Source organism: Gekko japonicus, unplaced genomic scaffold, assembly GCF_001447785.1.
Source record: "Gekko japonicus isolate JY-2015 unplaced genomic scaffold, Gekko_japonicus_V1.1 scaffold1274, whole genome shotgun sequence".
NCBI lineage: Eukaryota > Metazoa > Chordata > Lepidosauria > Squamata > Gekkonidae > Gekko > Gekko japonicus.
The window spans coordinates 73,284-100,048 of NW_015160878.1; the positions used below are offsets into that span (position 1 = coordinate 73,284).

General features: G+C 48.5%; 1 protein-coding gene across 1 annotated transcript in view; it reads right to left on the minus strand.

Moving 5' to 3' along the window:
* Positions 1–26,765, minus strand: part of LOC107120254 (ras-GEF domain-containing family member 1B-like) — a 54,497-nt gene that overhangs the window by 14,154 nt on the left and 13,578 nt on the right. Inside the window, 6 exon segments of the mRNA XM_015422906.1 lie at positions 1–11; positions 1,526–1,608; positions 2,211–2,427; positions 10,243–10,380; positions 14,050–14,172; positions 21,417–21,599. The exon segment at positions 1–11 is cut by the window's left edge and continues 16 nt beyond it. Coding sequence (XP_015278392.1) covers positions 1–11; positions 1,526–1,608; positions 2,211–2,427; positions 10,243–10,380; positions 14,050–14,172; positions 21,417–21,593 — 749 coding nt within the window. The 5' untranslated portion in view covers positions 21,594–21,599.

Consider the following 26,765-nt stretch of genomic DNA (forward strand, 5'->3'; position numbering starts at 1 on the left):
CCGTAGCAGCTCTGTGAAGTGAGATGAAAATGACAAGGTGTTAAAATTCCCTAGGCCCTGTTTCCAGGGAAGGGGGAAATGTTCTAACCCTGTAGCCGTGCCATGGAGTCAACTTGATGCTCCAAAGCGTCCCTTAGAGGAGGCTCAGTTGTACTCTGAAGTGGAAGGTTTCGCTAGCTAATACTTCATCTCACAAAGCTGCTGTTTGTGTTCACGGCCCAGCTAGTTTGTTCGCCTTGGGGTTGAAACAAGCCATCCCCCAGTGTGGTGTAGCGGTTAAGAGTGGCGGACTCTGATCTGGAGAGCCAGGTCTGATGCCTCACTCCTCCATGGGAAGCCTGCTGGGTGACCTTGGGCCAGTCACAGTTCTCTTGGAACTCTCTCGGCCCACCTACCTCACAAGGTGCCTGTTGTGGGGAGAGGAAGAGAAAGTGATTGTAAGCTGCATTGAGACTCCTTAGGGTAGACACCCTGTGGCCACATTCCCCCCTGTGCAACACTGGCTTCTACTTAGGAATGACAACTTCCGCTTCCTTAATTTCTGGAGATTTGGGGGAGTGCTGGGGAGAGTGGACCTTGGGGAGGGAAGGGATCTCAGCAGGGATGTGGTGCCGCAGAGTTCACTCAACGAAACCGACATTTCCTCTAAGGGAAACTGATCTCGTTAGTCTGGAGGCCAGTTCTATTGCCAGGGGAACACCAGGTGTCACCTGGAGGTTGGGAACACTATTCCTAATGCAGAACCTGGTGCGAAGCCTGGAGGAAGGCGCCTAGAGCCCATCTACTGCCACTGGAGGCAGAGACTGGTATCCACACAACTGTGTTTTCATAAAATCATAGACTTGGAAGGGATCCTCCAGGGTCATCTAGTCCAACCCCCTGCACAATGCAGGAAATTCACAAATATCTCCCCCCCACACCCCCCCGCAGTGACCCCTGTTCTGTGCATCTTTCCTTCTACACTGCATCTTCATATGGGAGTGAAGCAGGTTCAGCCAGGGTTAGTATTTGGGTGGGAGACAAGTTAGGGTTGCTGTGCAAACGAAGGCACCTCTGCTCCGTTGCCTTGAAAACCCCATGAGGGGTCAACCAAAAGTCAGTTAAAACCGCACGGCACTTAATTATTATGGAACTGTAATTCTTAACAAGCCCTAGATCCCTAGCAGCGGCTTCCTGTCCCCCTTTCTATTTAGCTTCCTTTGTAAGTAGAGCCCACGTAGTCTGACATGTTCATTCCTTTCCAGCCAAGTGGTGTTACTTTAAAATCTGTGCAAGATCCAAGTCCAGCCACACCTTAAAGATGAACAAGAGTTCCAGAGTATCAGTCTTCAAGAGTCAAACATATCTGACAGAGAGAGCTCGGACTCTCAAAAGCTTAGACCCTGGAAATCTTGCTGGTCTCTAAGGTGATGTCAGTTTCGAGCCATGGCTGTCCTACTGCAGACCAACACGGCTACACAATTCAACTGATTAACTGGAAACCAACACGTGCGTTAGCGTTTTCCCACAAACCCCTGCTGTTCACCTTATCGTTGTCCAGGGGATCCTTCCGTACAAACGCTTGGACAAATTCCTGCGGTCCAATGTAAGTGGAGGTTGGTTTGTGAACTGAGTCAGTTCATACCGGTTTGTGACCCTTGTTTTCTGCTCACTGCTGCTTTTCGCAGGGAGCAGAAAGCAGGTGTTTAAATGGCTCTGAGCCATTTAAACCAAACAGCTGAGCGGCAGGGAGCCAAAAGCAGGGGTTTAAATGGCTTGGAGCCATTTAACTCCCTGCTTTCGACTCCCCACTGCTCAGCAGTTTTTCATGACGCCATCACAAACTGTCACGAACTGGCTTAAAATTCATGGATGTTTGTGGCAGCTCTTCAGTTCACAAATATTGCTTCCCAAACCACGAACCAGCCAAAATTAATCAGAAACCTTTGTTCATGAGCTGGTTCATGTCCATCCCTAGTTACGAGTATCGGACTAGTATCTGGAAGACCCCGGTTTGAATCCCCATTTCTGCCATGGGAGCTCACCGGGAGACACTGGGCCAGTCACACCTCCCTCAGACTAACCTACCTCGCAGGGTCATTGTGAGGATAAAATGGAGGAGAGGAAAATGGTGTAAGTCGCATTGGGTCCCCACTGGGGAGAAAGGAGAGGTATAAATGAATTAAGTGAGTCAGTTGTGAGGGAGTGGGAAGGAATGAGAGCAACTTTACTCACCAGCTCTATGTGGGTCAACTGCTGAGCCAGCATGTAGGGGTCACTGCAGACCGTGACGATGTCCCGCTGGATGGCCTGGGGTTTGGTCTTCAGCACCGTCAGTCTGTCCGTCGAGCTGGCATTGATCTTTGCAAGCACTTCTTCGTACTGGCTGAGCGAGGCCAGCTTCCGAATGAGGCTTTGGGTGACCTGCTGTACATTTTTCCGGTACATCTGCCAAAAACAGAGACAATAACAAACATTTAGCATCTATGTAGTGTTCTGGACATCGCTCCAATGTCAGTTCATGCAACTGGGAAGAAGAACCCCAGTTGCCTTCATTGATCTGCTGGCAGAATATCTGCCCCGCAAAATTCTCTTTCCCACAGTCGATGTGAAATCTGTAAGGCGAAAGAACCAATCGCAGCCCCAACAAAATTATGTCATAACTAGCATCAACAAAGCTTTGTGGTCACAGCAGTCTGAGAGTTCAATCTAAATTGGGCATCAACTTTTGAACTTTTTGTCTGCTTGAGCTGCCAAGCAAAACCTAATGGAAACAGTGCTCTTATAAAAAACAAACAAAACCAAACACAGAAATTAAAGCTGCAAAAGCCAAAAGGAGAAAACACACTCTATTTTTCCCCAGTAAAAGCCACAGACGTTAATTCCCCCTCTTCCTTTGGTTCAACCTCTTCCTCAAAGTCATATCAGCATGGGGTTGTGTGGTTACTGGTTAATCTCCCAGGACATGGGCTAATACCAACCAAAAAGCCATGATACACAGTGAGCATATAGGGCATCGCACAACAGAACTTAGCTGAAGGGTCCTCCCTGAGCTGAAACAAAGAATTATTTTTAGAGGAGTGTCATGATCCCAGGCCGATAGTAGCAAGGCCTACAGAGTCTAGGGAGGCCTAGCGGCTCCAGGGAAGCCTGTACTAGAGTAGCTATCAGGGCTTACATTTCCCAGGTCACCCTTTGGGCCTGTGATTGACTAAGAGGGGGTTTGGAGAGAAAACTTACACCAGCAGAGGAGTAGTAGAGGGTGGTGCCTGGGAAGAAGGAATAAAAGGCCTTGCCCAAAGTGTAAGGTTGCCAGCCTCCAGGTGGGGCCTGGGGATCTCCTGCTTTTACAACTGATCTCCAGCTGACAGAGATCAACTCCCCTGGAGAAAATGGCTGCTTTGAAGGAGGGACTCTATGGCATTGGACCATGCTGAGGCCCCTCCCTCTCCCGGATCCACCCCCAAAGTCTCCAGGTCTTTTCCAACCCAGACCTGGCAACCCTACCAAAGTGGGAAGGTGGTCTCTCTCAGGGAGCGGAGCTGGTGAGGCTGCTGCAGAAGGAGGGATCCCTCATCCACAAGGGGCGAGTCAGCTTGAGACAATATACCTAGAGAAGGCTAGGGGCAGTATAGTCAAGGCGTGTTAGGATTTCTTATTTTGCTGGTTTACCTACCTTTACTGTGCTCATTTTCCCTCTATGGTTCTCCCTCGGATGGTCGTGGCCCCGCCCCCAGCGTGCCCGCGTCACTTCCGGGCAACGTGGATGCGGTGCGCGCGCTCCAGCCGCCAGCTGGGAGTAAGGGAATCCCCCGCTGTGGCTGAATTCACACTTGGCAACCCTAGACCCATACCAGAGTGGTGGCAGCCATCAGAGAACCTTTCTAGCCACTGCCCGTGACAGGAGGGGAGAGGAGATACCAAGGGGTAGGCAGCTAGTGAGTTACTTGTGATTTTTTTTCCCTTTTAACCTTCTGGTTTAAAGGGCTGGCTCAAGGTTTTTCTGCAGAATACGAAGGGACTGTGTGACAACTCAGGACACCATAATGGAGAGATGACTTTTAGTCATGATTGCAACACAGAGATATAAAGAACAACGGTATAAGGCAAAACAGGCTGCAGAGGCCTCTCTGAGAAATCCAACAGACTGTCGCCATGCCAAGTTAAGTCTGGCCCCAATGAACGGTCGGTGCAAGGCAGCTGTACATAAAACATGCACAGAGATCATCTATTATCGCACTACTGATTTTGTTTTATAGCTCATCTTCTCGATCTCCAGGTAGGTAAAAGCAAAATTTTGCCTTTGTAAACAGGTGCTGTGCATCTAAATTAGGCAGAGGCACAGCACATCTTTTGATACACACATTAAAAAACAGGATAGGTGAGTACGATCAACACATGCACACATATGCAAATAACACTTGGTGGGGAATTGTGATTGGATGCAGCTTCCCTGATAAGTGTATGCTTTATGGCAAACCCCAGTTTGCCTCTGCATTGTGTGTAGAACACCTATCAGATAAACAGATTGGAAAAACAAAAAGCAAGGAGACTGGAAACAAAGAACATAGTTTTAGTAAAACTGCAGCTGTATTATCATACAAACAAGGAAGTTGAGATTTAGCATATTATTTGCCTATACATAGCCACCGGGGAGAGGATTAAAAATCCCAGAATTGTTCCATCGCAGGGGGAAGGGAAATTCCCCCCAAGCTTCACAGAACACTGTTCCTTTCCAACGGATTTTTTGATGAGACGGACAACTTCTGCACAGAGGAATTTCAGATTCATCCAGTCTGCACTCCCCGACAGGCATACCCAGCTGACCTGCATTTGCAAACATATTTTTCCCATTTCTGCATTACATTTTTAGGCCTATCTAAAATGGTTTTACAGGTTTCAAAACAACAAAAAAAAGTAGGCCAAGCCGCCCAGAAAGTTAAGCTCCAGAAGTGTAAGAGCTACAATGTTCCGAGGAGCGTCAAGAGTCAACTTGGCTCAACCTTCACCTAGTTTCCAATACGGCACTTATTATGGGATGGCCTCAGGTTCGGGCTGACACCCTCCAGGTGGCGCTTGGAGATCTCCCGCTATTCCAGTTGATCTCCAGTCGACCCAGATCAGTTCCCCTGGAGAAAACAGCTGCTTTGGAGATTGGACTCTATGGCATTGCACCCTGCTGCGGTCCCGCCCCTCCCCAGGCTCCACCCCCCCCAAAATCTCTAGGATTTCCCAACCCAGACCTGGCACCCCTACCTCAGGTCCATCATCTTAATAACAATTGTGTGCTGTGAAGCCACAACCAATCCATGGTAACTAACTGCATCCATGAGGCATCCCAGATAAGAGATGAGCAGAGGCGGTTTTCCACTGCCTGCCTCTGCATAGCAACATCCCTCTTCCTTGCATATTAGGCGACACACCCCGAATGTAGCCAGTCCCCCAAGAGTTTACAGTAGCCCCTGTAATAAGAGCTCTGTAAACTCTTGGAGGATTGGCTACATTAGGGGTGTGTCGCTTAATATGCAAAGGCGTTCCTGCTACAAAAAGAGCCCACAGCCGAGCCTGCTTAGCTTCCATGCTCTAATGAGATCAGGGCTAGTCGGGAGCATTCAGGGGGCTTCATCACCCTACCACACCAGGAAACCTAGGATTACATTACGAACAGAGTGAACGGCAATGAAAATGGTGGATGTTCAGCCACTTGGAGCAGAAACAAGGAGCCTGAACCTAAGAAAGAAAACTTGGTGGGTATCTTGGGCTCCGCAATGCTGGTGTGCGGATCTGCAATGCAGCACATCAGAAGCAAGGTCACCAGAGTCTGCCTTTTATCCTTCCAAGAGAGTTACTAGCCAATATAACTCATAATTTACGAGGCCCAGCACTATATTGCAACGTTGGCTTGCCCGAGCGGTTTCTTTTTCAAATGCAATCAAAGAGATCACTGATAAGCGATCAGAGTTCTTTCCCCCACCCGACTGTAAAGCGTAGCAGGGGCGTGGAAGCCTTTGGGCTGCTCTCTCGGTTGGTAAAACAGGTGATGAGGGGGTGTGGGAAGAGGGAGAAGGCCTGGGCGACATCCATCCCCTCTCTCTGAACGGCACTTGGCCTCTCCCCTTCTAACCCAGTTCCCTTGGCCTTTCGTCTCTGCACTGCTCTACCACATTTAGGGATGCCAGCCTCCAGACTCCAAAGATGAGGTCCCCTGGAGAAAGCAGGTGATTGGAGGGTGGGTGCGATGGCACTGTACCCCACTGAGGCCCCTGTCCTCCCCAGGCTCCATCCCCAAATCTCCAGGACTTTCCCAACCTGGAGCTGGCAACCCTACTCCCCCGCACACACACCCCAACAGTGGCCCGGGGTGTGTGTGGGGCGGGCTGGTAACCCTAATCACATTTCACGATGGTGGTGGAAAGTGCTTTCACGTCCTAGCCAGTGTTCCCTCTAAGCTGAGTCAGTGTGAGCTAGCTCACAGTTTTTTAGCCTCCAGCTCATACATTTTTGTCTCACCTCAGGAAGGATGGCTCCAGAGCAAACTAATTTATGCAGAAGCCGAATCGCCCGCTCCCAGCTTTAATGCCAGTAGCTCACAAAGTAGAAGTTTTGCTCACAAGACTCCACAGCTTAGAGGGAACATTGGTCCTAGCTGCAGGGCTTTCCAGGCAAGAGACGATCAAAGGTGGTTTTCCTCTGCGCAGTAACCGTGGACTTCCTTGGAGGTCTCCCATCCAAGTACAAACCAGCACCAACCCTGCTTAGCTACCAAGACTGGGCTAGCCTGTGCCATCATCCATGCCAGGGCATCCAATTTCATGTCCTCTGACATTTCCCCAGAGACAGTCCTGTGTGTACCAGCAGAGAGGCCAGATGTCCTCTTTCTCGGTCTTCTCTCCTGAGATCTCTCCTCCAGAATGCTCAGGAACAGTACTAGAAGCTGAACTGTTTTTTAAATCTTTTCCTGAAGAAACTTTCTGACAATATTCGAGTGACACGTTGTCACTCAAGCAGCTGAGCTTCGCTTGCTGCCCCCCTGACAGAGTTGTGAGCTGCATTTCTCCTCATGGCAATGATGTATAAATTTGCATGCATGAATGAGAATTCGTATCTGAACATTTTTGTCTTCTTTTTATTGGGTCACTCGTAGAGATCGACCGTAGTACTAGGGCTGAGCCCTGAGAGGCCCGGAACGGGTCCCGAAGCGGACAACACTTCTCTGGCCAGCTCCCGCTTACCAAAGTGGCTGTTGCCATTTGAACATGTCCTGAAGCGGCTCTCGAAAAAAGTACTCTGACGTTTTAAGCGGCAGAGAGACCATGGAGAGAAGCTGTCACTCAGGGTACGGTAGACAGACCAATGGTCTACAGTCGTGGTACTCACTCCGCAGCTCACGGACAGCCATATTCGCAATTACCATCAACCAAAAGAGCCGTGTTCATGTCCATCCCTGGCATGAGGCCTGTGCTTCAGGGAGGCCTGCAACTTATCTGCCCTCCAACCATAAGAACACAGAAACATGAGAACAGCCCTGTTGGAAAAGACCAATGGTTCATCTAGTCCAGCATCCTGTCTCACACAGTAGCCAAACAGTTCCTCTGGAGTGCCAACCACAGGGCACGGAGGCCGAGGCCTTCCCCTGATGTGGCCACCTGGCTATGGGATTCAGAGGTTGAGTGCCTCTGAATGTGGAGGGTCCCCTCCGTCACCATGGCTGGTAGCCACTGATAGATCTATCCTCCATGAATCTATCTAATCCCCTTTTAAAGGTGTTTACTCCTGTGGCCATCACTACATTGTCCGGCAGCAAATTCCACATTTTAATCACTCTCTGCATAAAGTAGTATTTCCTTTTGTCTGTCTTGAACATACTGCCCATCAGTTCCACACACCGTTTCAAGGCAGGAACCACCTGCCGACCCTAAGGCTCATCAGGCAAGTGCCAAACTGGGGGAGCGCGCTGCTCAGAAGAGCCACAGGTGGCATGCTGAAGAACCACCTGTGGCTCCTAAGCCACTGAGTATCACTGGTCTAAACCAACGCCTCATGTCCCCAGGCCCCCCAAACAGGTAAAGCTCTTCCCAGCAGAATAACTTGTTTTACAGTGTCCTGAACACTTGTGGGAAGGATTTCCCAGGCTATTATCTATTTGTGAGGTAATCTCCCAGAAAAATCAGTCCATGGTTTTTCCAGGACACAGAAACTCAAGTTTAAAAAGCAAAATTCTTCCCCTCAAGTAAGCTTTTATCAAAAAAATACATCTAAACCCCTGCCACTAAGCCCCACTGTAGAGGGATCTAGGTACATTGAAGGGTATCTCTCAGGACATGTTGGCCAGGGCGGTTCACAGTTCCCCTCAACAATATTTTCCCTTTACTCGGCATGCCTTCCCTTCCTCAAAAAAGAAGGAACAGCTGGTCTTTTACTCCATGGGGCCTTCAGGGACAATAAAAAAGCATATGCTTCTGAATGGGCATAACCCACCCCGGGCCCCATGAATAGGGCAGGATATAAAGCCCAGCTTAATAAGCGACTGACATAGCGAAGCCTTTGCGTTTCCTCAGGCTATCTGACAGGCACCAGCTGGCGAACAGGTGGAGGGGCTGAAGGAGAACCAGGCAGCTGGGCTGGGGAGGGCGGGACAGAAGGTCGAAAGGAATGCCAGAAGCGGATCGAAGAAGGAGAACAGAAATCCGGGGGGTGCAGGAAGAGAGCGCCCAGCAAAAAAGAAAAGGGAAAAAATAAGACACACAAAAGGCATCAAGTATGTGATCTTGCAAAGGGAACTCAAAAGCGCATCGACTGAGAAAGGCATCTTGTGCCCTGAGAGGGCAGCATCTCAGACACTTTTTATACCAAAGGCTCTCCCACCTCTGAGAATAAAGTCAGGGGCATGCTCCACTCTTATAGGTAGGGTTGCCAACATCCAGGCAGGGCCTGGAGATACCCCAGAATTCCAGCTGGTCTCCAGACTACAGAGATCAGTTCCCCTGGGGAAAATGGCTGCTTTTTAGAGGGCGGACTCTATAGTATTATGCCCTGCTGACGGCCCTCCCCTCCTCAAATTGGGTTGCCAACCTCCAGATGGTGGCTGGAGATCTCCTACTATCACCTGAGAACGGAATGCAACGAAGCTCAAACCAACCCACTCACGTTCACCACGCAGCTCCCTTCTGGGTGGGGCCAAGGAATGACTGGCAGCGCCCCCAGAAGGCCGGCCAGCCTGCCTTCCCTCGATCTCCCACTATCACAACTGATCTCCAGATGACAGTTTACCTGGAGAAAATGGCCGCTTTGGAAGTTGGGCTCTATGACCGTTTGTCCCAAACCCTTCCCGCCTCAGGCTCCACCCCCAAAATCTCCAGGTAATTCCCAACCTGGAGCTGGCAACCCTATCCCCAAACCCCACAGTCTCCAGGAATCTCCCAACACGGAGTTGGCAACCCTACTGATTAAGATGCAAATCTATTTTCCTAGGATCAGCTCCTGGAACAATACAAATAAATCGTCCTTGAAATTATAAGACAATTCATACTACTTCTCCCCAGCGACTACAGAGTGTGCTTTCACACACACACACACACACACACACTACCTGAACACTGACATGCCACAGGCGATAGGGTGTCGCATCAGACTAGGATTCTGGGAGACCTCCGTTAAAATCCCCACTCTGCTGTAGAAGCTCACTGGGTGATCTTGGGCCAGACCCGCTCTCTCAGGCTAACCTACCTCAGAGGATTGTTGTTGCGAAGATAAAATGGAGGAGGACAGAACAATCTTTGGAGCTGCTTTGGGTCCCCCATTGGGGAGAAAAGCAGAACATAAATAAATATATGTGAACGCATACCTTGTTGCACTCCTTACAACACCCCTGTAAAGTAGGCCAATGTTAACCCTCATATTGCACTCTTTACAACACTCCTGTTAAGTAGGCCAATTAACTTAATACTCTTGTATTTTGGAGGGGGGTCCTATGAGATTATAACTTATCTAAGGCCTCCTAGTACATGCAAGGCAGAAGTGACATTTGGAGTGGGCGTCTTCACAAGAGCTATTACAGCTGATGCTACTTCACCTGCATTGGTTATTTCACCTGCACTGGCACTGGGAGAATGGGGGGTGGGAAATCTCTTGCTGTCTTCTGGTATTAGCGTCCACACATGTGCACGGAGATCGAGAGAGAGCATCTGGCAACATGTATGCAAACGATTCAAGGAAACAGACTGAAACCCAACAAAATCATTCACGCCCATCCAAGAGACTCACCTCATCTCCACTGGCTATCCGATGGGTCAGTTCTTTTAAATTCCTCATCATTCGCTCGTCTCGGAAATCGTAGGGAAACGTCTCCGTCCACTCCGTCAACAGCTGCAGAATTTTGGGGGCGATTTTCCGTAACCGATTCTGGAGAAGGGAGGGAAAGAAACTGTTATCAAAGCAGCACGGTGAACCTCCAAATGTCAAAGTCATTGCGGGATGATGGTGGTGGTGGAGGAAAGCGCCGCCGAATCGTGGCCAATTTATGGGAACCCCAAAGGGCTTTTAAGGCAAGAGACATTCAGAGGTAGTTTTGCCACTGCCTGCTTCTGCGTAGCGACCCTGGACTTCCTTGGGGGTCTCTCAGCCAGTGTTCCCTCTAAGCTGTGTGGGTGAGGAGGCTGCTCATGAACACAGGAAGTGCCGCTCAGCAGCAGTCTGGAGCCAGACACTGCCCGTTGCCCGTCTTGAGAGCACAGCCGTAGAGATGTGAAGGCCGGGCAAAAAAACGTTTTTTTCCTGAAGCCTTTTTGTTTTTTTCCGAAAAATTGGAAAAATTGAAAAAAGAAAAAAAATCGTTTTATTTTAACATGATGAATAAAATATTTTAAGACAAGGTGTTCAAATATTTTCCAAATCATTTCTAAAAAAATATGTATGGTGTCAGATTGATCTAATTTCTGTGCACGGAGGACAAGCAAGTCCTAGGTTACAAACTGAACTCTCCAATGCAAGAACAAGATGCATTTCTTCCTTTAGGAGGTGCTATTGTCACAAGAAAAGAAAAAGGTTTCAGTTTTGGTTTTGCATGTGGGTGGGTATTCTGTTTGTAATAATTGTTTGGATACACTATATTTTTAACATGCTAGTTGTGATAATTTCATGCCAAGTAAAAATGTCCATAGTCATATTTTAGGTTCCTAAAGTAACAGAATGACTTTCAGTCTAGAAAAAACAAAAGAAATGCCAATGTAGCATTTTTTCAATTTTTCCGAAAATTTCCATTTCCCCCCGGAAAAAAAACGGTTTTTTTCCCGAGCTTCAAAATTTCCGGAAATTTTACATCTCTACATAGCCGTTCTATTCTGCTCAGGATGTGAACTGCTCCGCTCAGTAGGGGGAAAAAGAATTAGAGGGACCATTGCTCCCAACCCAGTACTAACCAGGGCCAACCCCCTGCTTAGCTTCTGATATCCGATGAGATCAGGACAACCTGGGCCGCCCAGGTCAGGGCTCTTGCACCATGCACATGTATAAACATTACACACCCTCAATGGGTGTACACTAGACCACATGCCCACAACTGCTAGGTGGCTGACAATCACTTAAAAATGGATTGTGGGGCAGAGATGACCATACGAAGGGGTGATCGTCCATAGCCTCCAGCTAACAAGGAGACTCTGGAACAAAGTTTGAGTCCAGGGGCACCTTTAAGGCCGACAAAGCTTCATTCTGGGTACAAGCTTTCATGTGCCTGCACACTTCAGATCTGGGACAGGCTCCCATGCAGGGGTCATTTCGTAGAAAAAGAGCTAGGGGAACTCATTAGCATAACTCATTAGCATATGCCACACCCCCTGATATCTCCGGAAGTGTGTCATAAGGCCACACCCCCTGACATCACCGGAAATGTGTCATAAGGCCACACACCCTGCCCCCAACGGTCCCGGCTGCCACCGCCAGCCTTGCATCTCCACTGCCGAGCCCCATGAGGGGCCCGGCGGTGGACCTGCAAGGCCGGCGGGAGTGCAAGGAAGCCCCGCGAAGGCCCTCCCTGGCCCCAGGCAGGCAGGGGTGGGGAAAGGCAGGGAGGAAGCAACTTACCCTCCCTCTTCTCCTGCCTCCTCCTGGCTGAATGAGGGCCGGAAGCGGGGCGGCCGGAAGCAGGGGGCGGGGCTTCATCATGTGCCCTGCCCCCCGTACCTCGCGTTCCCTCCCGAAATGACCTCTGCTCCCATGACTTTGCTGAATACCACTCTCCTCGTGGGTGGACAGATCATCTCATTCTAGGATGCATCATCTCCCGTATAGCCTCAAGATGCTGGAATGCCAGGGTCAAGAGAGTAACGAGAACAGATGGTCTGCTCAGCACATCCTCAATACGAGGCTGCGTTTTGAAGTGGCCATGTTGTGCATTTAAATATTGTTTCCTGCAGTTGTCAAACTCGCTGTTCATTTTGCATTTTACAGCTGGTTCGCCACAGTAACTGGGAAGAGGGGAGTGGAGAAATGCAGAGCCAAAACACTTTCACTTCCGAGGGCTTTGATGTGCCAGGCATCTTATCTTTCCTGAGAAGTTTTAGTGGCCTTGAGCCGCATCTTTCTATGCTGGCTTTTGTCTTACATGTTGCGGGGATGGCACTAAGAGGGGGATGGATGGCAGTTACATCTGGTGGGCGAAATCCCGTGGGGTGATTGGTTCTGAACCTTTTAGGGCCCTCGCTTGAACACTGTATATCTATTGCTTTCGCGCCTTTACACTCAGAACACAGCCAATGTACAGGCTGGATCCTATCGATGTCTCAATAAACGTATCCTTCAAAGTGAATGTTGTTGGGAACTGATTTACCCAGAGGTTTGACAGCAGTTTAGGAAAGTCTAAGTTTGACAATCTTGGCACTAGGACCATTTGAGATGGGGCCTTCCAAGAATTAGGCTACAGCCTTGACAAAACAGGAATAAACGAAGAACTTGTGGATTTATCTGCTCTAAAGGGTGTGGACTGGAAAGGGCGACCTTCTCACCTCCAAAAGCTGGTTCACACAAGCTGGGACATCCCTTGATGATTCACATTATTCTGCACCGATTTTTTTTTAATCCACTTACTTGCCATCCTCCCTCCCACCTCTAGTGGGCAGGAGTCTGCACAGTGTTTTAATGCTACAGCAATATATCTACTGGTGGTGGAAAGTGGCGTCAAGTCACAGCCGACTTATGGCAACCCTGTAGGGTTTTCAAGGCAAGAGACTAACAGAGGTGGTTTGCCTTTGCCTGCCTCTGCATAGCAGCCACGGACTTTGGTGGTCTCCTATACAAGTATGAACCAGTGCCGAGCCCACTTAGCTTCTGAGATCTGATAAGATTGGGCTTGCCTGGGCCATCCTGATACGGTCAATATACCTACTACTGATGGTTAAAAAAAATTGGGAGAAAGCCCACTAGTGACAGAAAGTAGAAAAGAACAAGAGTTCCGTGGCACCTTAAAGACTAACAAAATTTGTGGCAGGGTATGAGCTTTTGTGAGTCACTGCTCACTTCTTCAGATACCTGAAGTGAGCAGCGACTCACGAAAGCTCATACCCTGCCACAAAATGGGTTAGTCTTTAAGGTGCCACTGGACTCTTGCACTTTTCTGTTGCCACAGACTAACACAGCTACCCATCCTGATCTATCTCAATGATGGGAAGGAAATAGAAGGTAGGGGGAGTGGCACCAGGGAGGTGTGGAAATCTGCACCTTTCCAGCCACACTTCCCCCAAACTAGCGTTGGGTACAATTTTTTTTAAAGGGAAAGATGGCACTGGAGCAGGTTTTGGAAAAGCTGCAGCAAAACCAGGGCAAATCCAGAGAGGGGCACGGCCAGATGACGACGTTGTGCAGAAGCCCCAAGAAGACCTGCTGCAATGTGGGAGGCAACGGGGAACCTCAGTCAACGGTGCAAGCGGATAGCGTGGGGAGATGAAAGTTCTCCTCTGCGGTCGTGGGCCAAGGTTCTGGCTGAGCACAATTCCCAGCGGTTTCGTCTTCTCTCTCTCTCATTCTCGTAAATCAAGCTTGGTGCAACACTCAATTACATTTATTAGCCGGCCCACTTACTTTATCCGCCGCCGGCTCCGCAAGCCTCTGCTGCTCGATGCACAGCTGGCAAACTTTCGCCATCAGCTCGTACGGGTGCACAAAGAGCCGGGAGCTAAGCAGAAAGGTGAATATGTAGGTTCTCTGCAGGGAAAGGGAGACACAAATTAAGATTCTGCTCACTGTTCAAAACCTACAGTGTGCCCATCCTTTAGTGCAGCAACTGGTTGTGGCATTCCGGGAGATGGCCCCTCTGCTGCAGAGGTAAGCGTTCAAAACTTAATGGCTCCCAGTGCTCCCTCTAAGCTGTGGCGTCTACTGAGCAAAAACCCTTTGTGAGCGACTGGCATCAAAGTTGTGAGTGAGCGATTTGCCTGCTGCATCAATTAGTTTGCGCTGGAGCCATCCTTCCTGAGCTGAGACAAAAACGCGTGAGCTGGAGGCTAAAAAACTGAGTGAACTCACGCTAACGCAGCTTAGAGGGAACACTGCAACGCCTCTGTTTGGATACCGCGCCCTAGTTAGGCAAGGCTGGAGAGCCGCCAGGGCAGAGAGGTTGCCGCCGATTTCGTCTTACGAGTGTGCAAGAATTCACTTCCCGGGATCTGCCAAGGTGTGTGGTTTGAAAACTCCTCCCCTTGCCGAGTACTTGGAACGTCGTGGTTAATGGACTCTCGGCTCGGCTCTGGATTCTGTGGGGGGCTTCTAGGGAGCCAGTGCAGTGTAGCAGTTAGCGAGTCAGACAGGGACCTGGGAGACCCAGATTTGAATCCCCACTCGTGCCATGGAAGCCGCTGTGTGACCTTGGGCCAGTCGCTCTGTCTCGGCCTAACCTACCTCACAGGGTTGTTGTGAGGATAAAACAGGAGAAAGAAGAAGAATGTAAGCCACTTTGAATCTCCATTGGGGTTTTTCCTTCCAGACTTTGATCGACTACCTATTCTCCTATCCTTCTCCTTAGGTTTGCTCAGAAATCGACTCCAGGTGACTAGGAAGAGAAGTGGAGGAGTGCCGTTCACTCAAGCTGGGTACCACTTTTTCTTTGAGTTGACAGATCTAGGATTATTTTTTTAAAAACCACATGAATGCTCTCCCGGGGGATCTCTGAGCTGCACAGAAGAGACCAAGAAGCAGGTGACCCCGCATGCAGTGAGAAGCAGAGGCACCCGTGTTCTTGAGCTTCTGGATCCCACTGCATGTTCACCTTTTCCATAAAAGAAATATGAGTGCATAATGCTCCACGAAAGATTTGCTGCCGTGTGACGTTTATCTGAAAGTAAAGTTCTGCTGAAATGAGAGAGGCAGCCAGACCGCCTGCTCCCTTTTGCTCAGAGCACGAGTAGCTGGCAGCTCATAATGTTCCCCCTTCGATATGAAAGGGGACAGCACAGCCCTGAATTTCTCCCCGGCTACATATTCAAGCCAGAGAAGAACCCCCTTCCTGCCTCACCTTATGGATACAACATTGGCAGGTGGCCGCTGGCCAAGCAAGCCAATGGACAAGGGAAGACAGACAGAGCTTTTCTGGTTCTTCCTCTCAAGCGGGGCATCCCAGGGACTACATTTCCCAGGGTACCCCGGGCATACTGCAGACTCTTGCTCAACGATATCCAAAGCACTTGGAAAGAGACGAGGAGATTGGGGGGGGGGTGTGTTTAGAAAAGGATGGAGGAAAGACAAACTTTCTACTTTCCAACCAGCAGCTTTGCCAACCTCCAGGTGGCACCTGGAGATCTCCCTGGAGAAAATGGCTGCTTTGGAGGGTGGACTCTGAGGCATTACACCCTGCTTAGATCCCTCTCCTCCTCAGCCTCTGTCCCTTCCCCCCAAAATCTCCAGGAATTCCCCAACCCAGAGCTGGCAATTCTACCCACTAGCCATAATGGCCAGTGCCACGGCTACAAAATAAGTGGGAGAGAGGAATGGGAAAGTGCACAGGAGGATTACTCTTCCCGAGTCATTCAAAACTTGGAAGAGGGCTCAGAGAAGGCAGAAGTGTTTGTCATTACTTTGGCAAACACTTTGGCTTCCTCGAGCCCTGTTTTGATCCGACCTTAGAGGGACAACCCCACCTCTTTAAATGAAATGCGATGGAAGTTGCTTCCAGATAAATGAGGCCAGGGATCTTCTTGCCAAGGGGATGTGCTGCTTCTGTATCATGGCATCAAGCCCCTTTCTGGTCAGTGCCAGGAATACAGAATCCCAGATTAGAAGAACGTAACAGAGATGGAAGAACCGATTCTTTGGTGCCAATCTACCATCCCAAACTTCTACCAAAGTGGACAAAAACTTTGACTTTATCTTGAAAAGATGTACCTAAACGAAATGTCCAATTTTGCTTGTTTTTATTTCCTGGCTAGACAGCAAGGCAGCAGTTTGTAACTCATTAACTGCCACTCGGCTGTTGCTAAGTGACTTTTCACGGGTGAGTATGGATTCAGAGAATAGCTGGTTTGCAGTAGAACAGCTAGATTTGAGTTCAGTAGCCCCTTAGAGACCAGCAGGAGTTTCAGGGGATCAGCTTTCAAGAGCCAAAACCTCACCGCTTCCACAGATGCTAAATAATGCAGTTTCAACCCACTTCAGCGACTGTTTGCAAGTGGACTTCGCCATTTCGCCCAGCAAAATCCAGTTGCAAAGCGGCCTGAAAGTGGGTTGAAAGTGTGTTATTTAGGGGGTGTCTGAAAGCACCCCCTTTGTCAGATATGAGTATGGATTTGCTCCTGGAAACCCATGTTCAAATCTTAATGTGATGTCCACTACCCTTATTTATATCCTGCTTATCTCCAGAAAATGTACCCAAAGTGGCTTATTGTCCCATTCTTTCCTCCACCTTACCCTCACAACAACCACCTTGCGAGGTAGTCTTGGCTGAGAGACAGTGATGAGCTGAAGGCCACCCTGCCAATTTCCACAGCAGCGGGGGGGGGGGGGAATTCAAGCCCCACAGTAGGCTGACCCAGGAGAAAGCAACTCGGTCGCCCACCCACTGGCTCCTGCTAATGGATCTCCCCAGTGTACTTGGAATCATTATGCCAAATGTTTCAAATCTATCCCACCAAACATACATTACAGGACAAGCCGGTATAGTCATTTCCGCTCCACCCTGGCACACAGTTTTGTCGTAATCTTGCTATCAGCCAGCAGTTTTGTTTCGTGATTCAAAAACTGGAGGAATTAAATGCCAGAGGCACATTCCCTGCTCCATCTGGGAATTAAGAACTGTACCCAATTTGCTGCCAGTTCCAAAATTGAGGCAGTGCATTACAGCGTATGATCAAACGTTGCAATTGTCAGCTATGCTGCCATGGTTGATGGGGGTAGGGAGCTGCTGGAGTGATCATCTTATTGTCCTGGAATGTTAACTTGCATTTTCTCCCTCGGACTTATCTGTTAGCCTGACCTTGATGCTTCCCGCTTTCGCTTCCCTGGGAACTTGTAGTCCTTACTTTGAGCGTGCAAGGCTTGCACCTCTGACTGGCTTGCTCCCATCAGAGGGTCTCGCTTCAAACGCAGTATATCTTCCCCCTTCCCACCTGTGGGGTTAGCCTTTACACAGAAACTGTACGCAAAGATGACCTGCTTCTACTGCACTCAATAAACTTGATCCTTCTGAAAGGAACATTGTTGAGCCTGTGTGTTGTGGGACTCTGACAGCAATGCGCTGCCAACAGCCCAGAGGAAGAGCTGTTTCTATAAGACACCCACAGCTTTTGTGACTGCCCTTTGGTAGTGGTTGATTCATTGTCCTTTTTCTACTGTCCAAAATATGCAACAGCTGGAGAGAGATCTCTTTAAAAATGGCTACTGAAGTACTCGGCCATTCATAATACTTCAAGATCAAGATTACTTCTGAGTAGCCTCTGCAAAAGCTATATTGTGGACGTGATAAACTTTGTTTTATAGTGTATGGCCTATGGGCTGTTAAACCCGAATAAACTTTGACTATCAGCCAGCCAATCACAGGACGGAAAATTCCACATGGCTTTAAGAGTTAGCTGTTCCCATGTGAGTTCTTGACCAGTGTGTCATTGGGCCTATTACAGAGCATCCAAAAACATGGCATGGAAAAATCTGAAGCGACTGCAAATCAAGGTCAGTTGAATAGTTAATCTTCAAGGAGCCACATACACAATATTCATGTTAAGGAATCTCGCACCTTTGATTGCTCAGCATGTTACTGAAGACATGCAACTCAGATCAAACAAGAAATTGGTCACACGTGGACACCCCATTCTGAAAAGTGAGAATCACTGTGGCTGAACGCATGCAGAATCAGGACACTAGAAACCCTGGCATGTGTGGCATTTTCACAAGTTCTGTGTAAGAAAGCCACATGTAAATAATCTGCAAACAATGCATAAACCTGTTACTCAGTGAGAGGCAGCAACTAACCTTATATCTTTTTTTGAGAAAGTTACTACCTTGCTGGATCAGGGAACGCTGTAGACATAGGTTATCTTGATTTTAGTAAGGTTCCACATAACTTTCTCGTTGACAAGTTTGTAAAATGAGATTTGGATACTAGGACAGTTAGGTGGATCAGTAACTGGTTGACAGATCGCACCCAAAGAGTGCTTGTGACAAGTGGAGTGCCTCAAGGATCTGTCCTGGGTCCTGTTTTGTTCAACATCTTCATAAATGATTTGGATGAAGGAATAGTGAGAAGGCTTATTAAATTTGCAGATGATATTAAATTGGAAGGGGTAGCAAATACGGTAGAAAACAAAGTCCGGATACAGGATGATGTTGACAGGCTGCAAAACTGGGCTAAAACAAATAAAAAGAATGTCAATGGGGATAAATGTAAAGTTCTGCATTTAGGTAGGGAAAATCAAACGCATAGTTCTAGGATGGGAGAGACTTGTCTTGGCAGTAGTATGTGCAAAAAGGATCTAGGGGTCTTAGTGAACATGAGTCAATGGTGTGATGCGGTAGCTAAAAAGGCAAATGCCATTTTGTGTTGTATCAACAGAAGTATAGTATACAGATCACGTGAAGTGATGGTACCGCATTAATCTGCTCTGGTTAGACCTCACCTAGAGTATTGTGTTCAGTTTTGGGCACCACAATTTGAGAAGGATATAGACAAGTTAGAACGTGTCCAAAGGAGGGCAATGAAGATGGTGAGGGGTCTGGAGACCAAGTCCTGTGAGGAAAGGTCGAAGGAGCTGGGTGTGTCTAGTCTGGAGAGGAGACGACTGATAGGTGATATGATACCCATCTTCAAGTACTTGAAGGGCTGTCATATAGAGGATGACACAGAGCTGTTTTCTGTTGCCCCAGATAGTTGGACCGGAACCAAAGATGAAATTAAATCAAAAGAATTTTCAGCTAAACATTAGGAAGAACTTCCTGACAGTTAGAGCAGTTCCTCAGTGGAACAGGCTTCCTCGGGAGGTGGTGGGCTCTCCTTCTTTGGCGGTTTTTAAACAGAGGCTAGATGGCCATCTGACAGCAATGCTAATTCTGTGAATTTAGGCACATGTGGTTTTCCTACACAGAACCGGTATGTGTAATCTCAACCCAAAGTCAGCTTTACATGACTCTGGAAGGTTAATTCTCCTATGCAAAACATCTCAGGAATTTCAACGTGAAACTAGAAGAACTCCGGTGAGACTCAAACTGCCACATACAAAGTGGCCTTGTATGATGCGACCTTAACCTTTTTCACTCATGAACCATTTCTTTCCCCCCTAACCATCATTAACACACACGGTATGCCACCAGTCTTGTTTTAACTTCCGTTCAAAGCCTCTCTAAACCATCTATGATAATCAAGAGTTTGAAGGGACCAAAAGTCACCATACCTAACGTAGCCCCCTGCGGCACAATCAGCCACCAGCTAGTCATTTGAAAATCCATTTGTTCATGTAGCATATTTTTAGTCCATCTTTCCACTCAAAACCCCCTGTAAGTGGTTATTTACGTGATCCCCACCAGAATTTACCACAAGGAATACAAATGCCCTGTGGTTCTAACCACGGTTGCACATGGAAGAACATTTCTCCCACCACAGGTGCTCATATGCAGCCCCAATTTTGGAAAATGAACACCACCACACCCATGACCAGATACTACTGGAGTTATCCCATTAACTGATACTGCTGTCTGTGAGACAGCCTCAACTTTACTAATTAAGGGGATAGACCAAGAGTCCCCAACCTGTGGGCACCTTTGGAATTCTGACAATGGATGGCTGTCACAACCACAAAATGGCTGCCACAACAAGAGGTGGAGCCAACTACAATATCTCAGAGAGTGAGGTCACACATAACTCTAACAGTAACTCTTAGCACTTCAGACAGAAGCACTGTTTAAAAGGGTGCATTTTAACATGAACACAAAGTTTACCTTCAGTCACAGAGTGAAGATCTTTGTGTTGTGGGAGCACTTGCTGCTGAAGCAACATTTTTTTAAAAATCTGCACAACCAAAATGACCAATCAGAAGCCCTGCTGGGCAAAAAAATGCCTTGGCCCTACCCACTTTCCAAAAACACTTGGTGGAGGACACCATCTTGAAGAACCCTGGCCTAGACCAGGGGTCATTTGGAGCCGGAGCGCACCGGAGCACCGCTCTGACAGCGTAGGAGCAGGCACAAATGGCGGTGGCAGCAAGCCAGCTCTCCGCTCCCAAGCTCCTTCTCTCTATGGCCCCATAGAATACAACGGAAACATTGCATCACCACTGCACCAGAGAGAAGGGGTTTAAAGTTTAAACCCCTTCTCTCTCCCCTTCCATTCCCCAGCTGGCCCCATAGAATATAATGGAAAGATCATGCCGCCACTGCGGCACGACTCTAGAGAGAAGGGGTTTAAACTTTAAACCCCTTCTCTCTTAGCTTCCCCCCCGCGCCCCCCCGCGCCCTTTGCTTCCTCTTCTGACATCACTTGCGGTGATGTCAGGGGGTGTGGCATATGCTAATGAGCTATTATGCTAATAGCCTATTAGGTATGCTAATGAGCTCTTGCAGCTCTTTTTCTACGAAATGACCCCTGGCCTAGACTATACCAAAAACACAGTCAAAACAAGATTGAACTAATTGGTCACGAAAGAAGAGAGTGGACTTTTTTTAGCCTCTCAATCCACAAGATGACTCTTTGTGAGCTTTTCTCAATAAAACTTTGATAGTCTGCAACACTGCTGGACAGCTCAAGGATTTAGTAAAATGGAAAAGTACAGCAAACAGCACTCGGTGGCCAAATTTGTTTTTAAGAGGCGCCCAATTCAAGCTTGACAAGAAAAACAGCTTACTGCAATGGCTGGCAGCTATTCACCGTCCCCACAGGACAGGCCGTTCCCCATAAAATGCACAGCGCACCTTGCTGAGCTGGCCCAATTCAGCTCAGCCAAAGCCAATTTAATTTGTAAATGGCCAAGACTTACATCAGGGTAGTAATCGACGGTGGGCACTAAGTGCTGGATGAGGGCTTCCAAGGATCCCGACAGCAAGTTGTTGTCATGGTAATACAAGCCTCCGCAGCTGTCCTCTTTCGACTGGTACAGGTTTCGGTTGTAACCGCTGCTGTCAAACATCGCGGCAAAGGGAGGAGTCTGAGGCATGTTTTCCTAAGGAATCACAGAATAACATTGCATTCAATATTTAATAATATCTAATAATATCTAATAATATCTAATAATATCTAATAATATCTAATAATATCTAATAATATCTAATAATATCTAATAATATCTAATAATATCTAATAATATCTAATAATATCTAATAATATTTAATAATAAGAATCGTTTGAGGAAGGCCCTGACCTGGATAGCCCAGGCAAGCCCAATCTCATCAGATCTGGGAAGCTAAGCAGGAACGACATGGCAAGTACTTGGAAGGGAGACTCCAAAGGAATACCAGGGCTGAGACACAGAGGCAGGTAGTATTGAAGCCACCTCTGTGAAATGTCCTAGCCCCACTAGGGGTCACCAGAACTTACCATGGCTTCCAGGCTCGCAAGCACACGCACAGAGAAGTAAAAAAATAAATTAAAAAAAAGAATCCTTTGGGGGAAGGTCATATTACAGTTGTTGGGAATGTGGCTGGAGCACAGAGACTCACCGAGAGCTACATCAATAAACACAACGCGGTCCCCAAATGGCTGGTATCCAGGCTGCCGGACTCCACCCATTCCGCCCCACCCATTCATGCACCAGTGTCCCCGTTTTCATCTGTGAAATATTGGAAGGTATGAGAGTGCCCTCAACAGCTGCTCTTCCTGGAATTTTCCCACAGGCTGTTACCAGGAAGAGGCCGTGGATGCTGCAATGCATCCTGGGGAGAGGGCCAGGTTTTGTATGCACGCCACAGAGAAACCCATAAGTCACTAAAGACTTACACTAAACACTGATATTCCTCACAAATTTTTCGTACATGGCTTGTACAGTCCATATAGGCCAGGCTAAGGCACTTAGGACAACGGAAGGCCTTTATTTACTTCATCTGTACCCCACCTTCCTCCCCAATGGAGACCCAAAGCAGCCTACGTTCTTCTCCTTTCTTCTATTTTAGCCTCACAACAACCTGGTAAAGCAGGTGAGGCTGAGAGGGTGCGGCTGGCTAATGGTCACCCAGAGAGTTTCCATGGCACAAGCGGGGATTAGAGCCTGGGTCTCCCAGACCCTAGTCCAACACTCTTAGCCACTATACCACACCTGCCTCTGGAGAAACAGATCCCTAAAGAACTCTGTGCTCTTCTTTGCACACTCAGCGAGCAGCATGGGAATGTACCAGACGCTAAACAAGGTTCTTTTCTGCAGAAGCACGCTGTGCAGCATCCCCCTCCCCTTGAGACACAGAAGGAGTGCCGGCTTGTTCATCTTTTAGGCCCCACAGACCCCCTTCGGCTTTCTTAATCACTGGGATGCTTCGCCACTTGCATTTTGTAAAGCGGGAGGGAAGGCTTCCGTTGTCTGATCTGTAATCATAACTTCGATGCTCCTTACAGAGCCTTTGCGGGCACCATCCTACAGACAGGTTAGATCAACAGCTGCTCATACCAGATATTCTTTGCTATGCCACCCCCACCTCCACCTCACCTGCCTGAGGAATTCAGGAAGGCTCTCACAGAAGTGTCATTCTGTGGGCGTTTTAATGCCCAAGAAAGTTTTCTAGATCATTTTTACTGTAGTGTTGTTCCCATTCTGCAATCCTCCCGGAGGCTTTCTAAGAAAGGATGGCTATAAATAAAGTAAACAGATATTGTTCTTTAATATTGGATTCCTTCCCCCCCTTCCCCCGTAAACCGCCTTGGGGGGGGGGAAGCAGAATGCAAACTGCTTCAAAGACAAACGCAGACTAAAAAAAGAGAGAGAAAACTCTAAACTGGAAGCGGGAAGAATCTCCATATAAACATCCCCCCCCCCAAGTTACAGTCACCTTAAACTGGAATGCATGGCCTCGATTTATTAAAAACAACCCAAAATCGTTTTCATTAAGTTGCATCCTGACTACAAATGGAATGCAGTGCATTAAAAAACATTATCCCGCAGTTTAGACTCCCCCGTGCCATTAGGAGAGGGAGGAGAACCCAACTGCTGCTGGGCAAATGCATGGCAGCCAGCCGCCACTCAAGAATGCTGGCACTCTGCGCGTGCCTGCGAAAAGCTTCAATAACCCCTGAGCCATCACGGAAAGGGCAGATGCCGCTACTTCTCTCTCTCTCTCTGCGCACTGTGCATCAAATCCTCTTCGAGCAAAAGAAAGCCTTCTCTTTAAAAATAAATGCACGTGCCTCCTAGTCTGGGAAAACACCTGATCCCGGAGGCCCATCGGCACAAGCTGTGGATAAGTAGGCTCTCTCCCTCCTTCCATCTGTGCATTCTGCCACCCCCAACAAAGCACCTCTCCCCCCCCCTTCTAGAGGGAGATGAGAAGCTATTAAGTTATTAGCTGGATTCCTGGTGGACAAAAAAAGAAAGCGCAGTGCGCACACGGCGAGCGGAGAGGCTTGCTTGCTTTCGGCAGCAGGTCGGGACAATGGAGGCATTCAAAGAGGCTTGCCCAAGACTAGAGGATTTGGAGAGCTCACAATGAAAGAGAGCAAAAACTTGCTGTTCAGGAGCTGGGAGGGGGTACGGCGAGTGGAAGCTCCCTGCCCTACATGACCCCCATCGCTAATCCTTCTTTTCAAGATGCCAAAGGAGATTTGCATCAAAATAAGGGAGGGTGGATCCGTCACTCTGAGCAGCTGTTCAGGCCGGGGTGGATTCCACTCGGCACACAGGAAAGGGGGAGCCAGGCGAAGAGGGGGAATCGGAGCGGTCCACGTGCCGCTGCAGCACAAGGGAGGGGAAAGGTGCCGGGCTCCAGCAGGACAAGGAGCTCTTGTGACCGGAGCCTGGCAGGAGGGAGGCTGGCAGGTGACACACACTGACAGCATGAGAATGCCACATGCTGCTCAGAAGAGAAGGGGGGAGGGGGGCTTTTGTCTTCACATCTGAGCATCAGGTCAACTGTCGGAAAGAGAATAAGAAGCCGACAGAAAAAAGCCAACTGGCCGCTTCTTAGGACTGGATGTCTTTCTTAGTCCCTTCTGTCTTCCAGTTACCCCCAAAGACCGCTTCCTGCCAACACTTCACGCCAAACTTTGCAGTCAGGGGAATGCCAGAATCTTCTTGCGACACAAAAATAAAAGGCGGATGTTTGAGGAAGTCTGCACCACTACTCCTGGTTCCATTCCCCCCACCCATTTCTGTTTCGTCCTACCACTAATGTTTGTATAGTTTCCTGTTCGTTGGATTGCAGGCTTTTAATAAAAGTATCAGCACTCAATATTAGGGATGGGCATGAACCGGGTAACGAGCCCAAATCTGGCACAAACATGGTCCAGTTTGGAGCCCCGAACACTGACTGGACTTTTGCCCAGTTCAGGTGTTCGGGCCATTTAAACCTAACAGCAGATGGGCGCACCCACCTGCTGTTAGGTTTAAATGGCTGGCAGCTATTTCAGCAGTCTGTTTTGCTTCCCCCTCAGCTTGGAAGCAGGGAGAAGCAAAACAAACAGGTTAAATGTCTGCCAGCCATTTAACCTTTCCCGGGCGATCCATCTGTTTCCTCCTAGCCAATGCTTGCCAGAGCCAAGAGAAAGGGGGATCCGAACTAACCAGTTTGGTCATTTTTTGCCTGGTTCGTTTCGGGGTTTAGTTTGGGACTGCCCTGAACGAAACCTGGATTTTTCAGTTTGTGCCCATCCCTATATAATATGATCTTGTGGTAGCGGAGAATACCCTCAAGTTGAAGCTGACTTATGGAGACCCCCCCCCCAGGGTTTTCAAAGGAAGAGATGAACAGAGTTAGTTTGCCACGCCTCTGCATAGTGACCCTAGACCAGGGATCCCCAGTGTGGGGACTATGGGCACCATGGTGCCCAGCAATACCTTTTCCGGTGTCCACAACGTGTCTTTTAAAGGAGAGAAGGGACAGGTGCCCAGCAAGTTTTATAACTGGCAGCTGGAGATCTGATAGGCCATGCAGACTTTTAAAAACACCGCTTCGGCAGCAGCTGCCATTACTTCATGATCACCACAGGGCTGAATACATCACATTCAGAATAGGGGAGTATGAGTTTATTTAGACTAGGTTTATTTAGGTAATAACCTACTCCAGCGGCAGCAAGAGGGATTGTTACCTGCAAGCCAGGGACGCCAGCATCTGATGAAGTGGGCAGCAGCCTAAGGAAGCTTTTGCTTTGTAAATGAAACATTCGTCTTCAAAAGGTATAGCTGGATTTTCCAAATAAAAAAAGAAGACTAACACGGCCACACTTGAACAACAAGTTGGAACGCATTCCAAGGGGTTAGCTGGACTGCGGCAGCCGAAGCAGAGTTTTGTGATACTTGAATGACTAGCCAATTTATTGTGGCAATAGCTTCTGAAGGTGAAGGGTTGGGTTGTCAACTGTGGGCTGGGAAATTCCTGGAGATTTAGGGGTACAGCCACTACCCCCTATATATGGGGGGTAGTGGTACAGCCTGGGGAGGGGAAAGAACCTCACTGGTATAGAATGCCATAGAGGTCCCCCCCCCCCCAAAGCAGCCATTTTGTCCAGGGGAACGGATATCGGTCATTTGTAATTCTGAGGAATCCACATGAAGGCCCCAAGCCAGGCCTACACAAGAAATAGTCCTTGACAAAAAGATATATTTTATCAGTATCCAAAGATACATCGTGTCTAGGATTCTTAGCCCCCCCCCCGCCACCAGTGGAGGATAGGGTTGCCAGCTCCAGGTTGGGAAACTCCTGGAGATTTGGGGGTGGAGTCCGCGGAGGACAGGGACCTCAGTGCGGTACAATGTCATAGAGTCCACCCTCCAAAACACCCGTTTTCTCCGGAGGAACTGATATCCATAGTCTAGAGCTGGGCTGTAATTGCGGGAGATCCCCAGGCCCCACCTAGAGGCTGACATCCCTAATTCTAGCCATTTCAGTTGGATGCCAGAATGTAAATGGGTATCTGGATGTGCATTTCCACATATCGCATGGGAGCACGCCTGCTTTTGCACACACAGATTTCCCTTGCTAGATCTGGATGCTGAGGTGCCATTGACACATCAGATACTATTCCAGCAGGTGGTGGGATGGCGGGGTTTGGGGAGAGGGGGGAAGGACCTCCACATGGTATAGTGCCATAGAGTCCACCCTCCAAAGCAGCCATTTTCTCCTGGGGAACTGATGTTGATTGTCTGGAGATCAATTATAGTAGCAGGAGATCTCCAGGTGCTACCTGGAGC